Here is a 17129-nt window from a genome sequence, read left to right as displayed (position 1 = left end):
AATTTAAAATAATAAGAAACAATGTGATCTGTAAGCCGTTATGTGTAAACGATAGACTGATAATATTGTTGAAACTGTGGCTATTTTTCTTACAAAATTTCAGGTTGTTCATGAGACATTTCAATAAATGTGAAGAATTGCAGAATGTACTTGGACTTTTTTTTGCACTAAAACAAAGGGAAACATTTGGACTTTTCGTTATTTATAGGCTATTATGCTCTGACTTTACTGGTCTGGCCACTTGAGGTCAAATTGGGCTACAGCTGACCCCTGAAATAAAATAAATTTGACACCCCTGTGTTAGAATCGTTGTACAGATACAAATCACAAGTTTGTTTGTTTTAATCAGAAGTTAAACAGTTGGGCCTTTAGCCTTGACTTGAAGTGACCGTCTTTTTAACCAGGCAGCCGTTTGCACAAGTTCATTTTCCTCAACTGTGTTTGTTCTCCTCAGACGTCGTTAATGCCACCATCGATGGAGTCGCCGTGACACAGACCACGTTTGAGCCCAGCGAGAAAATGTCGTCCTACCTGCTGGCCATCGTCGTCTCTGACTACGGACACCTCAGCGCTAAACAAGACGACGTTCTGGTAACTGTTGTGTGTTTTTTCATTTTAGTGCAGAGGTTCTCAAACTGGAGGGCTTTAAGTTAAACAGAACGCTTTCAAATATACCAGAGGCATTATTGATGTGTCTGCTGTAAAATGGCTCCAGAGGTCTGACTTATCTGTAATCTAAAGCTTGTAAGACTGTCCTGGGCGCCACATTAATTTGATTAAATGTCTGCTGTTGTTTCATGTGCAAGGGGACGTTTATTTGTAGAGCACATTTCATTAACAATAGTGCTTGAAAAATGCATTAAAATGTGTAAAAACCATAAAGCATTGGAGCGCTGATGGAAACGGTAGAAAAAATAAATTATTTAAAGATATAGTTCACAAAATAAGTTGAAACCTGATTTACTAAAATGTGTTAAAGTGTCACAGGTCCCACTTTGTTCACAAAAATCTTCCATAAAATGAACACACTGGTCTCCTCATTAATTTCTTTGACAGTTTCAGATCCAGTCTGAACGTAATGCGTCAAAGAAAATGCAGAAGTGACCAAACTGTATCGCATTCCTAATATTTACTGTTGAAACACAAAGTCTGTGACGTACAGTCTGAGGATAAATAAACGTCACATTCAAAGATCTGACGTATACGAGAGTCATAAATGATTTGAACGGGTGATTTATTGTCAAAGATTGTAGGAAATTTATACAGGAAATCTTTAAAACATTATTTTAGAACTATACAGACATAAATAAATGTAAATGTGGATTTGTTTAACTAAGTGTCTGTAGCAGCTTTTCCAACTTTTTTCTTCATCTTCACGTGTTTTTAGACTGGTTTGGAAATGCAGAAAATCAACAGTTGTACATTAAAGTTTTAGTCAATAGAGGAACTAAAAGGTTCTTTCAGACTGTTGATTTTCTGCATTTAAACCCCAGTTTAAAAACCTGTGAAGATGAATTAAATTGGGCTGCTGAGGCTGTTTATACATTTAGTTTATGACTATACACTGTCGTTCATCTATTAGTTGGATGCTTTCTTTGTGAATTCAGTGGTGAAAATAATCATAATATAGAATATTTTTATGGCAGTTTTTTCTGACAAACACACTTTTGTCTTTAAGGTCCTGCGTGTCAGTAGTTATTTTTTTATAATCCAGCACTGCATAAAAAATGAGATCGCATTAGAATTAGGTTGTTTACCATTAAATACATCCCAGACTGTTATAAGTGTGTGTGTGTGTGTGTGTGTGGGGGGGGGTGTTGGTGGAGATGGCCGAATATTCGGATCCATTCGTCTGGTCTCCCGGGTCCAAATTTTGTCTTCATTTTGTCTTCAGTTAAACGGAAGAATTCCCAAACAGCGGAGGACTATGTGTATATGTTTATGTGATCACACGACGAGATGAGCCAATATGAGCCAATGTGGGCTGAAGGCGGAGGGAAGACAGTAATGCCGCATATTCTTTCCGCCCGGTAACGTCTGACCGGGGGAGGGGTGAATATTCGGATACCACAATTAATATCCGGATACTGCCGTAGCGAACGAATATTCGGATATTTGGGATATTCGGGATATTCGGGATATTCGGGTCCAGCCCTAAAGTGTGTGTGTTCAACGTATTTTGCAGTGTAGCCTGTAAGTTTCTGCAAATATCTGCACCTGCATATTTGAGAGAAGACTTTTTTGTGTTCAGATCCGTATCTGGGCTCGTAGGAAAGCCATTGAACAGGGACAAGGTGACTACGCCCTCAATGTGACCGGACCAGTGCTGGACTTCTTCCAGTCCTACTACAACATCTCGTACCCGCTGAACAAATCAGGTAGGTTTTATGAGCGCCTCCTGGTCAGCTGATGTTTTCACTCGCTTCTGTTTGAGGCTTTTAATTCGGGTGTTGGAGGAGTTTTTCTCTCATCTTAAACCCTCCGTTTTGCACAGTCAGATATTGTGTTGGTCTCCTTTGTGCTGCTAAAACTCCTCTGACCCAGTCAGGCATGTACACAGGACCTCTGGAGATGTCCTGTGGGTTGCAGGGTGGGACCTAGCTAGATCAAGCTTGTCCTGGTACATCCCACAGATGCTCAGTAAGATCTGGGAAGTGTGGAACCTGGATGAACAGCTTGGTTCCGTCGTGTTCTCCGGACCACTCCTGAACAGTTTTTGTGGTGTGTCGGGGTGCATTGTTATGCTGAGGGTGGAAACTGGCATCATGTTGCCATGGGGGGTTGGTTGACCTGCAATGTTTGGGTGGGTGGTACATGTCAGACATCCACATGAATGTCAGGACTCAAGGGTTCCCAGCAGAGCCTTGCATTATAGCAAGATGATCAATGTTTTTCACTTCACCTGTCAGTGGTCCGAATGTTGTGGCTGGTCGGTTTATGAAGTTTAACATCTTTAATGTGCAGCTGTCAGTTAGAAATCATCAGCTGCATTGATTAGTAAAATCTAAATATATTAATGCATGTTTAAGTTTTCTACCAGCATTTAAATTTTGCATCATTTCCAGTCGCAGCGCTTTTTTCCATCGTACATTTTTATGTTCCTCATTGTCCTCCATTAAAACAGTCTGTTGACTGAAGCAGCTGCTTCTGCTTTTGTGCAGAAGAAAAATCACGACTCATTAAACGTCCTCTTTTATGTGAACGCGCACAGGGTCCGAGGCCTTCAGTCTGATTCAACAAAGAAATTTGATAACCATCTTCGTGATCCCTTTAACTCTGACTGAGGTTTTAGTTTTTGTCGAGCCAGCTTACACACAAAGCCCTGCTATGTTGAACTGGCTTTGTGGTTTAGTCCTCTGCTCTTTCGCTTACAGACCAGATCGCTCTGCCAGACTTTTATTTCGGTGCCATGGAGAACTGGGGTTTGGTGACGTACAGAGAAACCAACCTGCTGTACGACCCTGTGACCTCCTCCAACAGCAACAAAGAAACCACTGCCACCATCATCGCTCATGAGCTGGCCCACATGGTGAGCTGTCTGTTTGTTGTCTTTGCTGATCGATTTGCTCATTGGTTTACTCATTGATTAATCGCGTCTGGTGCAGTGGTTTGGTAACCTGGTGACGCTGCGCTGGTGGAACGAGGTGTGGCTGAACGAGGGCTTCGCTTCGTACGTGGCGTATCTTGGAGCCGACTATGCCGAGCCGACGTGGAACGTGGTGAGAACACAGCGCCACATTTAGATGTCATACATTCCTCTCATGGTATGAAATCGTATTTATAGACTCGTGTGTGTGTGTTTGCTGCAGAAAGACTTGATCGTCCTCGATGACGTCCACAGAGTGTTTGCAGTGGATGCTTTGACCTCCTCTCATCCTCTGACCTCTAAAGAAGACAGCATCATCCTGCCGGAACAGATCACTGAGCAGTTTGACACCATCTCCTACAGCAAGGTACCCAGACCACTGCTTACTGTTTATACATATGGATTGATAATCATCCTTAATTTAATGGGATTTAAACTTATTACTCACAACAGCACTGCTCAATTTGCCCTTCATCCAATTATTTTCTAAAAGTTATTTGACTTTCTTGTTAGTGTTTTTATATAGCACAGCAGCTGTTTACCTAAAGTGCCAGTTTATGACCAAACTTCAGCACCTGTATGTGGTAATTAGTTTCCATGTACACTACCGTTCAGAAGTTTGGGGTCAGTTTGGGGACAATTTCATGTTTTCCATGAAAACTCACACTTTTATCCATGTGCTAACATAACTGCATAAGGGTTTTCTAATCATCAATGAGGCTTTCAACACCATTAGCTAACACAATGTAGCATTAGAACACAGGAGTGATGGTTGCTGGAAATGTTCCTCTGTACCCCTATGGAGATATGCCATTAAAGATTTACAGTCATTTACCACATTAACAATGTCGAGACTGTGCTTCTGATTCATTTAAGGTGATCGTCATTGAAAAAAAATGCTTTTCTTTCTTCAAAAATAAGGACATTCTCAGTGACTCCAAACTTTTGAATGGTAGTGTAACTGTCAAGCGTAAATAGTTTAAAGCCAAAATGCAAATGTGAATAAGGCTTGTTTCCGGTAACTGAACAAACTCTGCTGCTGGTGTCGTCAGAAGGTGGCGCTGTAGGCCACAGGTCTGTAATATACAGAGTAGAAGAAGCTGGAAACCTAGCAGTTGTTTTGGCAACTGGTTCCAGATGTGTAGAAGTAGAAACTAACCAAACATCTAAAGAACAATGAAGAGAAAGATTCATGAATCAGTTTTAGTTGGTCAACTTGAAACAATTCTTTCACTGCACTACGGTAAAGAAGAACAACTACTTCTGGGCAGCACTGAAAATGGGAAGTTGAGAACAAGGATTAGTTTCTGCTTAGATGGAGGTTAAATCACGAGTGCCACCTTGACTTATCTCTAGACAGCAGAGCTCAGTTTTCCATAAACGTGAGTAATAAATATCATGGTACAAACTTCTGTGCAGCTCGTCATAAATTTTTGTTTAATCATCACCGACAGGACTATATGAGGCTCATATTTAGATCCTCTATCTATGTAATCTGATTATACTGCAGTTAAAGGACTAAAACAACTTGTGAATGCACTTTGGAAAATCCCAGGCTCCATATGCATGTTCTGTTTTCTGACATTTGCTGGAGTTATTTTACTCATCTTTTTACTCTCAAAGCAGCATGTGCAAATGACAGTAACTTGACCAGTGAACGGGTCTATAACCTCATTGATATTAGATTAATTAAGTTCTGTAAGAGCCACAAACTGCTCCCAAATCGTCTGGTGTTTTAATGAGTCCACTGAGCTGCTGCAGAGCTCAAGTACAGGCAGCCTTCACTTGTTGGACACCGATTATAAAATTTCCTTTATCAGTCAAGTCTTATCGCAAAGTCAATAGACGTCTTTTATCGGCTTTTATGATATTTTCTTTTGCGAACCTGTAAAAGTGTTCCATCCAAACAAGTTTCCACACGTCACCGTAGGAGTAAACACCGTCTGGTGTGTTAGGTTCTCATCTTTGATGGACTGAAGTCCCCTCAGCTCTTAGAACACAGATTCGTAAAATATCCTACAGCTCACTGCAGGTGCCGTAATTGTGTTGTATTAGCTTAGCTAAAGGTGCTGATGTAAAATGTGTGTATATATTGAGGATGGGAGGGATGGTTTTCTTGTTTCTAATGTTTTTAAATGTTGTAAAGCACTTTGTGTTGCATTTCAATTGTATTAGAAGTGCTATATAAATTAAATAGGGCGGCTGTGGCTCAGGTGGTAGAGCAGGTCATCCAATGATTGAAGTGTCGGCGGTTCGATTCCTGCTCTCGCCTGGTCATGTGCTGTTGTGTCCTTGGGCACTTTACCCGCCTTGCCTCCAGTGTAGCTACTCACACTGGTGTGTGAATGTTGGTGGTGGTCGTAGGGGTCGTAGGCGCGGATTGGCAGCCACGTTTCTGTCAGTCTGCCCCAGGGCAGCTGTGGCTACAAATGTAGCTTACCACCACCAGAGTGAGAATATGTGAGTGAATGAATAAGGTAGTGTCTACAGATACGGACCCGTATCCGTAGCCTGTGGGCTACGGATACGGCACTTTCCATTTGCCAGACAGATACGGACCCGTACGCGAGTCTCGCGAGTCAAGAAGCTGCTAACCACTGCAAACTGTTGAAAGGTAAGCAAAGGTTAAGGTTAGGGTTAGTGTTAGGGTCAGGTTTAGGGTCCGTACCTGTAGTACCGATGCTACGGGTCCGTACAGCTAGCGTCTACCGGGAGTCACGTGACCAGATCTTGCGTATCTGATTGGCAAATGGCAAGTGCCGTATCCGTAGTCCACAGGCTACGGGTACGGGTCCGTACCTCTAGCAACAACCAATGAATAATGGATCCATTGTGAAGCGCTTTGAGTGCCTTGAAAAGCGCTATATAAATCTAATCCATTATTAAATTTCATTGATTGATGATGCTCAGATAAAATTGTGGAGATTTTCAGATGTACACTGTTTCCATTAATTTTTTCTAGTTTAATACTTCAAAATATGTGTTAAAATGCATTATATATAGACCCCTTTCACATGACGTATGCATACTTAATTAGGCAGCTGCGCGCGCAGATCCGGTGCAAAACAAAGCCTGTTTACCTGGCCAACGACTGATATTGCAAGCTCAAGTAGGCGTTTTTATATATACATATTACGCTAAATATGCCTTCTTGTTGTGCTGTCGGCTGTCAGAATCGCAGTACAGACAACCCTCATTTAAAATTTTATTCAGTACCTGGAGGTAGGGTTGCCACGGAATCGTCCTTTATTTGACAATTAATTGTTGCATCCCGTATTGACTTATGGACACATCTGTTACTATTGTTCTCCAGCTGCTGTACAGTGTATATGTGCACTGTCAATCTAAAGTTTGAGGTCACTTAGAAATGTCCTTATTTTTGAAAAGAGAAGCATTTTACATAACATTAAATGAATGATAAATCCAGTGTAGACATTGTTAATGTGGTAAATGACTATTCTATCTGGAAACAGCTGATTTTTAATGGAATATCTCCATAGAGGTACAGAGGAACATTTCCAGCAACCATCACTCCTGTGTTCTAATGCTACATTGTGTTAGCTAATGGTGTTGAAAGGCTCATTGATGATTAGGAAACCCTCATGCAGTTATGTTAGCACATGGATAAAAGTGTGGGTTTTCATGGAAAACATGAAATTGTCTGAGTGACCCCAAACTTTTGTACGGTAGTGTATACATTGTAATAATTTTGAGCTGTTCAATAGTTGATTGATTGATTGATTGATTGATTGAGTCCATCTGTGTTTTCTCCTCAGGGTGCAGTGGTGTTGAGGATGCTGTCTGACTTCCTCTCAGAGACAGTCTTCGTCCAGGGACTTAGTGTAAGTTAACATAATTTAATAATACAGGGTTCCAGATGAACTTTTTCACTGGTAAAATACATCGCTTGCCAAACATTTTCTAATCAATAAATGCTACAATTTACCGATGTTCCCTAAACGCCCCACATTTCAGGCTGCTGTAGCTGCTGCAGGGTATGTGCGGTGTGTTCAGACAGGTGTGTGACCAAAAATAACCCTGAAAACAGTTAAATTACTCTTTTTTGGGTGCTTGGACTCACTCAGGGACTCTCAGCAATATATTTAAACCAAATAATTACCTTTTTATGTTCTTGTCTTTTGCCAGTTCTCTCACTGTGAACGTCACAGTTAATCACTGTAGAATGTGATTCATTGTTTTACTCCATTGTAGTTAGACTGACGGTATCTGTATGTTAAGAAGACTATTTTTTACTAAACTGCTTGTTAATAATAGAGAATTTAGATACTATAGACCAGGGGTCGGCAACCCGCGGCTCTGGAGCCGCATGCGGCTCTTTCAGCCCTCTGTTTTGGCTCCCTGTAACTTTGGAAAATAAATTGTTCTGCCTTTCAGGCGCGTTTCAATGCATTTTAATAGAGAGAGTTTTATTGTGAAATTACCGCTCTTATTTTGACGTGTCACTCCACCGGATGTGCTGCTGGGATTTTTTTTTTTTTCCAAATGCTTTATTGACAAAAAGCAAACAAGTATGGCAACATTAATTCAATAAACATCGGAATATTATAAAAAAGATTGCCAAGGGAACAACATCCTAGCAACAAAGGAACAACATGGAAAAAAACAACAACAAAAAAAACACATGAAATTTCAAATCAATGGAATCAGATTGGATTGAAGTAGAAGAACATAAGAAAACCAAAACACAACCATTGAAATCGCAAGGGAAGAATATATATTAAAGTTCAACTATCCAGTTCCGTAGGGAAGTTTTTTAAGATGTTATATAGTTTCTGTGCATTTGTATGTTTTAAAAGTTTTAGCGAATTCATGTATAATTTAAATTCATTCAGGAAAACTATAAATTTGGGGGATGATTTCAATATCCTGTTCTTATGGATAAAGAATTTTGCTAGACAAAGAATCACATTACAACAGAGTTCATCAATTCCGTTTGTCGAAGTTATGCCAAAGGTTATATCATCTCTGGAAATAGAACCTGGAAGAAGTGGGAGTTTCGGTTTTATCCAGTCGTGAATTTTAAGCCAGAATGTTTGAACTATACCACATAAGAAAAAAATATGGTCTGTAGTTTCAATGTCATTATCACAAAACGTGCACATATTATCATCAATGTTGAAACGCATTCTGCTGCTGGGATTTTCCCCCTGCAGAGAGACAACACAGAGCTTCCGAGTCACACACGTTTCATGCCTTTTTTTGTTTTACTCCTGGAGAAGCACCGTCTGTAGTTTCACATCGTTTTGTACTCAAGAATGGCAAGCCTGTATATTAAAGCTCCACTCCAAGAAAGACACGTCTTGTCTTTGAGTCAAAAGTACTCATGATAGGGTAATACACGTTACTCGCAAGAACACGGCTGGATGTCACATCCAGGCAACAGGTCAGAGAGTCAGAGGAGTCTTGGAAAATAGGGCAGCGACTTACCGGAGAAAAGTTATTAGCTTAAGATAAATAGATAAATAGATTTTACAAGTCAAATAGACATTCGCAAAATATGGATTTCCAGCTAACATTACGTAACATATGAGGTCCAGGAGCAAAAATGACATGAACCAAGTAAGATTAATATTAGTGGAAGGACACGATTAAAAATTATGAATCTATCTAATTAGAGGCTTTGTAATTAATTAATCACGACTGATTAACAAGGGCATAGAGGTTAAAAAAAAAGCGATATATGCAGTGTTGTCTTCATTTTAAATGCCAAAAGGATTTTGTGGCTCCTGGTGTTTTCTTTTCTGTGGGAAACGAGTCGAAATGGCTCTTTGAGTGTTAAAGGTTGCCGACCCCTGCTATAGACTGATGCATATTTTCTAATCTTACTGTTTTTGTTGTCATTTATTTGGCCACCAGTGGATGGCGCTCAAGTCACATCAGATACATGTAGTTGTATGTTTTTATCAGCTATGGATGCTGTGTCTTTTTACAAATCTCAGAACGCAAACATGTTTTTAGAAAAGCTTCCTCGTCAGTGAAGTATATAGCTGTGCTTTCCAAATGGAGCAGAGTGATTTTTTAAATAGATTCTGTCTTTTCTGTGAGTGGAAAAAACAGCGCTTGTCGAGAAGACTGCATCTGTCCACAGGGGCGTTTTTTCACCACATCTGATATCGCTTGCTTGGTGGGCGAGTCACTAGTGGGCCAATAGCTGGTCACATGACAGCCGCTTCCCTTCAGTCCAGTAGAGGAAGGTCAGGGGCCAAAAGTATAATCTGTTTTTCTGACCAAACCAACAAACGAAAAAGGGAAAAACAGCTCAATTTTCATTTTTTCGTTTTCAACCAAAAACGAAAAAACGGTTTTTTCCTTTCTCAATTCAAAACCAAAAACGAAACCAACACAAGCAAATTACCCCCGAATTTCGTTTTTTGGATTTCAATTTTCCGTTTTTTCGTTTCAGGTCTCAAAACGATAAAACGGAAGCATGTGACCCCTGACTGTCACGGGTCAAATGGACTCCCTACCAAAAATAAAAGCCTTACTGATAAATGGGTAATAAAAGATAAATTACGTTAAATAGCGTTTATGTTTTTGCACAGTATTTATTATATACACTACTAGGCTTGTGATAATGTTAGAAAATAATAATTATTATTATTATTAGCAACAATACTACTACTATAATAATAATAATAATAATAATTACAGGTCTGCTGCCTGGCCTGGATACATCTAATGCGCGGACACGAGATCGTTAAGTGTTCACCTTTGCGATAAGTGTGACATCAACCGGCACTCCGGTTGATGCTATGTCTGTTGATCATAAAATACGTGGGTCATTTTAACTTTGTGACATGTCAGCTGCATGGCGTGTGCTGATGAGAAACTCGGTCGTCCGGGAGGAGCTTGGAGTAGAACTGCTGCTCCTCCGTGCCGCTTTACGAGTTGAGAACAGCTGTATGAGGCAGCTCGAAAAGAACCGTTTCCCTTAACTTTCTAGGCTCCCATTCAGACAGTTATTCCCTGTAATATTATTACGATTACAAAGGACTACATTTAAATTTTACGCATTGATCCGGGCAGCAGTGTTCTCTACGCCGTCTCTCTCTCTCTTTTGCAGCTGCAGATGTGTTGCACTTCTTTCTAAAAACATGTTCAAACTCGCCATATGAGCGCGTTAAAAACTTCCAGTTCAAAAACGCAGCCTTTCGCTTCCCCGTTTCCATGGTGACTCGTCGAATCGGGGCTCCATGCTGTCTTTTCAGAGTTGCGGTGCACACGCTTATCTCCGGGTCAAACTACTCCGAGTTGATTAAACCAACTCAAATCAGCCGTTGTGAAACCGAAAACTCAGAGTTTTCTATCTCAGAGTAGATCAACTCAGAGTTGAGGATGAAACTCAGAGTTTCTTGAACCTGCTTCGTGAAACAGGCCCCTGGACGACCGAGTTTCTCATCAGCACACGCCATGCAGCTGACATGTCACAAAGTTAAAATGACCCACGTATTTTATGATCAACAGACATAGCATCAACCGGAGTGCCGGTTGATGTCACACTTATCGCAAAGGTGAACACTTAACGATCTCGTGTCCGCTCATTAGATGTATCCAGGCCAGGCAGCAGACCTGTAATTATTATTATTATCATTATTATAGTAGTAATAGTAGTATTGTTGTTAATAATAATAATTATTATTATTTTCTAACATTATCACAAGCCTAGTAGTGTATATAATAAATAACGTGCAAAAATAAAAACGCTATTTAACGTAATTTATCTTTTATCACCCATTTATCAGTAAGGCTTTTCTTTTGGTAGGGAGTCCATTTGACCCGTGACAGTCAGGGGTCACGTGCTTCCGTTTTTTCGTTTTGAGACCTGAAACGAAAAAACGGAAAATTGAAATCCAAAAACGAAATTCGGGGGTAATTTGCTTGTGTTGGTTTCGTTTTTGGTTTTGAATTGAGAAAGGAAAAAAACCGTTTTTTCGTTTTTGGTTGAAAACGAAAAAATGAAATTGAGCTGTTTTTCCCTTTTTCGTTTGTTGGTTTGGTCAGAAAAACAGATTATACTTTTGGCCCCTGACCGGAATGAACATTTGGTCACAAATGTTCAGTTTTATTTTGAAAACAGTTCAGCGAAAAGTATTTCTGAAGCATTTGAGGCGAGAAATAAGCTGCTGAATCTGTCCTCGTTTTGGTTCAGCGACGGTTAGGTTTGACATTTTACAAAAGTTTTGCGATACGTCCGACCTCCGCTCCTCATTTGCATCTAATAGAAATCAAACCACTTCATGGAAATGAGCTCTGGGGTGATGTGCTGCAACGCACTCGTTTAGGGGCTGAAGACAAACAATAGTCAGTCAGTCACTTTATTCAGTGCAGCAGAAGCAAATAACTGAAACATAAACAAACTTCAACGGGACAGTAGATATTTAGCTTCACTTTGGGGGATCAGTCATTTTGACCATCTTTGTAAACATTCTGACAGGATGAAGCTGATTGTTTTTCTTCTGTCTGCAGTCGTACCTCAATCACTTCGCCTACAGCAACACAGTGGGAAATGACTTGTGGCAGCATCTACAAATGGTAAGGTGAAGATTTTGTATTTTAAATTACGTTATTGTTAGAAGTTTTGTTGTTGTTTTTTTTAAAAGAATATTTAGCTACAGCTGCAACACATAGTTCTGAATCATAGCTGTGCAGAAACACCATTTACTCTTATACCCAGAAAGTATCCACAGTGGTGGAACAAAGTTTTAGGACACCCTTAAAATGTTACACAGTCTCAGATATTATCATGAAATAACTGTGGAAAAATCTTTTTTGTCTTTCAAAAGGTTTGGCTGCATTAGACAGACGCCAGAAAAACTAATAAATTAAATTCTATCAAAACAAACCAATACTCAAAATGTCTTATTTTTAATGGAACCAATCAAGTTTAAGTTTTTAATTGCCTTTTTGGGATTTGTTTAGTATTATGGCTGTGATTGTTGTTAAAGAAATTGAACTTGATGAGTGCACCTAAGAGATTCTTAATGCAGTATTTCACAAATGTACGGGGTGTCCGAAAGCTTTCTTCCTCCACTTTTTTTGCACTAAAACAAAGGGGAAAATGTTGTTGACATTGTGGTTATTTGTATAGGTTATTATGCTGTGATTTTACTGGTCACTGGAGATCAGATTAGGCTAATTGTGGCTCCTTGAAGTAAAATGAGTTTGACACCCCTGATCTAAATGAAATGTAAATCAGCATAAGAAGCCTGTACTTGCAGCTTATTAAATCAGTGGTGACTGATTATTTTATACCAACAGACTCATGTAGACGTCATTTCTGGAAGTAGAATTTTATCAACTGGTGATCCAGCACAAGAACTACTGACACAAGTTAGCTGCTGTTTTTAGATGATCTGACACGTTGGTTGTTGAACTATGCTAGACAAACTTTTCTGAACTTTTTGTCCACCTGTTTGAACAAAATGCAAACACAGCGGTTAATTCTTTGACATGGTGTCAGGTAGTTTGGAGTCACCTTAGAATAAATATTGAGTAAATAAGTTAGACCCAGTAGTCTGCATTTCGTTGGGCCAGTGAATGTAGCACCACAGATTTTCTGACAAATGAGAACTCAATGAACATTTGGACACTACAGACAAAAACAGCTGTACAATCTGCAACTAATACAAAATGATTGCTGTGTGTTCTGACAACACGCTCCCTCAAGACTAAATTTGCCTTTCAAATCTTATTTAAGATAAATAAAAATGTTCTTAACCACCAGATGCAGCTTTTTATCAAACTTGTTTTTTCAGGTTCTGGTGTTGAATTTGTTTGCAGTTCTAGTTGATAAAAAACACGTGCTGTTTTGACATGTAGGAATAAAAATGTCTTGACTTTATAAAGTGATTAGTTCTTAAAATATTTCTGCAGGCGGTGACAGACAACGATGTTTTACTTCCTCGTCCAGTTCAGGACATCATGAACCCCTGGGTGCTCCAGATGGGCTTCCCTGTGGTTACCGTGGATACGGCCTCAGGGAAAGTTTCCCAGCAGCACTTTCTGCTGGATCCAGAGTCCAATGTCACGGTCGAGTCGCCTTACAAGTACGTAACACCTTAACCCAGGGATGTCAAACTCATTCCACAAAGGGCCGGTGTGGCTGCAGGCTTTTGTTCCAACTAAGCAGCATCACACCAGACCTGACTCCTTTAATCAACCGATCTCAGTCTCCAGACAGGTGATTGGTCAGACTGTGTGCTGTAGATATGTTGGAACTAAATGCTGTAGCCTAGAGCACACAGTCTGACCAATGACCTGTCTGGAGACTGAGATTGGTTGATTAAATGAGTCAGGTCTGGTGTGATGCTGCTTAGTTGGAACAAAAACCTGCAGCCACACCGGCCCTTTGTGGAATGAGTTTGACATCCCTGCCTTAACCTCTTTAATATGGGACTCCACACACCAGGGGGCGCTGCAGAATGAGTAGATTGTAAGTTAAATGTGTTGCTTCCTTCAGGTACGAGTGGCCGGTTCCTGTTCGGTGGATGAAGGCCGGTGAGGTCCAGACGGACATCTGGTGGCTGCTGGAGAAGGAAGGTGCAGTGATATTCTGATATTCTCCTCCTGGCTTACAAAACATTTACAAGAACGGCCCCAGCCTACCTGGATTCCCTGATCCAGGTCTACTCCCCTTCACGCCCACTTCGCTCTGCATGTGAGAGACGCCTGGTGCTTCCAGCCCAGCACGGCTCGGTATCTCTAGCCAGACTCTTCTCCTCTGTTGTTCCCAAATGGTGGAACAAACTACCAAACTCTGTGTGTTCTGCTGAGTCCCTTTATACTTTTAAGAGACAATTTAAGACTCAGTTGTTCAGAGAACACCTAGGCACTTAATCCGACTCCACCTTAGGGGTAGAATAAGTCAGGTGGTCCAAAACCCAGCACTTATTTAGCGCTAAAAAAGTTGAAAAAAAAGGAGGGGTTGGGTGGTTAGCAAGTCTTCTGCAGCTTGATGCAACACCTTTGACCAATCGCACTTGAAGCACTTTTGCACTTACTACAGGTTTATCCTTATGTCTGAATTCTTGCTTGTGTTGTACGTCGCTTTGGACAAAAGCGTCTGTTAAATGAAACTGTAGAATTGTAGAAAACCCCTCATAAACACAATAAACGGTGTTTCTGTTGTGACTGTTCTTTAACTTTGTGTCTGTCCTCTGTCAGTGGTGAACCCGGACATGAGGAGTGGAGCTTCGTGGGTTCTGGCCAACATCAACGTGACCGGATTTTACCGAGTGAACTACGACCTGGGGAACTGGGAGCGTCTGTTCGCTCAGCTGACCACAGATCACCAGGTAGGCACGGTTCTGTTTTTATTATCCGACCGGCACCACGGGGGTTTACTCAGGAAATTAGTCCTTCATCATGTTTACGTTTCTGTTCCTGCTTCGTTTTCATTAACTGTATCTACATGGATGCTGATTTTCCACTAATAATCAGAATAGCAGCCCGGTTTGAATGGAAATGCCTCATGTAACCACAGAATGTTTTTAATAAAGTATTTAATAGAAATACTGGTGCCTAATAATCATGTAAATGTTTAATACAGTCGTTTCTTTCTAGCTGGAATCAATTTATTCTTTGTTTTTGTCCCACGTCTTTAATTGGTGAAAAAAGAGGGAACAAAATTGTGTTTTTACTTTCTCCCTTTGTCACAGTTTCCCTCCTTTTTCACGGTTTCCCTGCTTTTGTATTTAAAATTGTACATCCTTTTGTGTTTTCGATTCCTCCCTTTGTTATAGTTTCCCTCCTTTTTTAAAAAATGTTGACATTCCCTGTCCTCGTGTGTCTCTTGTGTTTTTACTTCCTTCCAGTTTCCCTCCTTGTTTCATTATGTCTGGCTTGATTGTCTGTTTAAATGTTTTTACTGTCAAAGCACCTTGTGAACGCTGTATTATAAATAAAGTATTATTATTATTATTATGATTAGAGTAATGACTGCATTTATAGTGAGGAACTAAGTAATATCTCGCATGATAGTAAAATATTGCACATGAAAAATGAGATGAAACTAAAATATTACGTTGAACTCAATAAAGTCTGAGGCAGATTAGACCCTTGGCAGCAGACAGGACCAAAGCTGTGTTCTAAATAAATGCTTTTGAGACACACATCTGTCAGACTACTTTAATGTAAACAGCAAAGTTGGAATCAGAAATACTTTCATCAGATAGAAGGAATACCGTCCATATAAATGCAGCTGTTGTATCTTTTGTTATTTTCATTGTTTTACAGATAATATTGAATATTTCTGTTTTGTTTCAGGTCATACCGATGATAAACAGAGCTCAGCTTGTGGACGATGCTTTTAATTTAGCCAGGTACGTTCCTCTAGCTGCAGCCAGAGTGTGGAAAACAACGACAGTACATTTACTCGAGTAACGTTCTGTTGATGCTTCTCTTTTCCCTACATTAGTCTGACGGATTTATGTACAATTTACTATTTTATGAGCTTAGAACATACCAAATACGTTGAGAAAGTGCTGTACCTAACTACAAATTTGGGGCTTACATAGACTTCTACTTCAAACTTTCATGTCAGAGGGAAGTATTACACTCTGTACACTACATTTATTCATATAGTTGGTGCTCAGAATACAGTATTTCATGGTCTTCTTGCTCAGTGGAAGCTGTGTTTCCCTAAATTTGGCGATTTATAATTAGATTTTATCTCACAAGAGAAAGAATAATTGTTCCCCTATGAGTTAAGAACATTATTCTGCCTTTTAAGATGCATAAACTATTTTTATATTTGCTGGAAAATGTCACAAAAATGAGAACAGAGCGGCTGAAAAGTTAAATTCATAGTCACATGACAGCAGCATTATAAACTTGTGATGGTCCTGCAGAATATGATGCATGTCTCTGTTTATTAAACAGCTACAGCAGTAAAATGCAGTAAACATCCCAATAAGACCACCTGTGATGCTGTTTAACCCTCCTGCTGCCCTCATTTACAGCACCAAAAAATATTGTTTTCTTGTCTGAAAAAAAATCCCAAAATTCAGCAAAAAAAAAATTCCCCAAATTTCTGAAAATTTGCAAAACCTTCAGGAAGAAAATTCCAACGATTCCTTAAAAATTTCCCTCAAAAGTTTTATTTTTAAAAAATCCCACAAATTTGGCAAGAAAATTCTTATAAATATTTTTGAAAAATTAATAAAATCTTCAAAAAGAATCCTAAAAATATGTAAAGTGATTCCAGATATATCCGTAAAACTTCTAATATTTGAAGAGTTCATTTGCAAAAACAGATAACTCCATGTTGATATATTTTCAGAAAACTTTTTTATTGCTTACATGAGATAATATCAGTCAAACTGAAGTTGAGTGGATTTGACTCAGTAGAAAAATACATGACAAAATAGACAAAAAATAAATTATTAGTGTTTTTATTATTATCTCAAGTAAAAAATAAAAAAATGAGTTTTCTGAAAACGGACTTACCTGTTTTTGCAAATGAAGTCTTCATTTTTTTAAGAACATTAAAAAAAAATCTGGATTTTGGTTGATTTTATTAATG

General features: G+C 39.5%; 1 protein-coding gene across 1 annotated transcript in view; it reads left to right on the top strand.

Moving 5' to 3' along the window:
- LOC110955853 (aminopeptidase N-like) overlaps positions 1-17129 on the top strand; it is a 55384-nt gene that overhangs the window by 6917 nt on the left and 31338 nt on the right. The window contains exons 6-16 of the mRNA XM_051952656.1: positions 455-591; positions 2252-2378; positions 3375-3529; positions 3606-3719; positions 3810-3953; positions 7363-7428; positions 12074-12139; positions 13481-13653; positions 14067-14146; positions 14771-14901; positions 15872-15927. Coding sequence (XP_051808616.1) covers positions 455-591; positions 2252-2378; positions 3375-3529; positions 3606-3719; positions 3810-3953; positions 7363-7428; positions 12074-12139; positions 13481-13653; positions 14067-14146; positions 14771-14901; positions 15872-15927 — 1249 coding nt within the window. The remainder of the gene's footprint in view (positions 1-454; positions 592-2251; positions 2379-3374; positions 3530-3605; positions 3720-3809; positions 3954-7362; positions 7429-12073; positions 12140-13480; positions 13654-14066; positions 14147-14770; positions 14902-15871; positions 15928-17129) is intronic.

This window comes from Acanthochromis polyacanthus, chromosome 8 (genome assembly GCF_021347895.1).
Source record: "Acanthochromis polyacanthus isolate Apoly-LR-REF ecotype Palm Island chromosome 8, KAUST_Apoly_ChrSc, whole genome shotgun sequence".
In the NCBI taxonomy this organism is placed as follows: domain Eukaryota; kingdom Metazoa; phylum Chordata; class Actinopteri; family Pomacentridae; genus Acanthochromis; species Acanthochromis polyacanthus.
The sequence above is the reverse complement of the archived record's forward strand: the minus strand, read 5'-3'. Positions and strand labels throughout refer to the sequence as shown.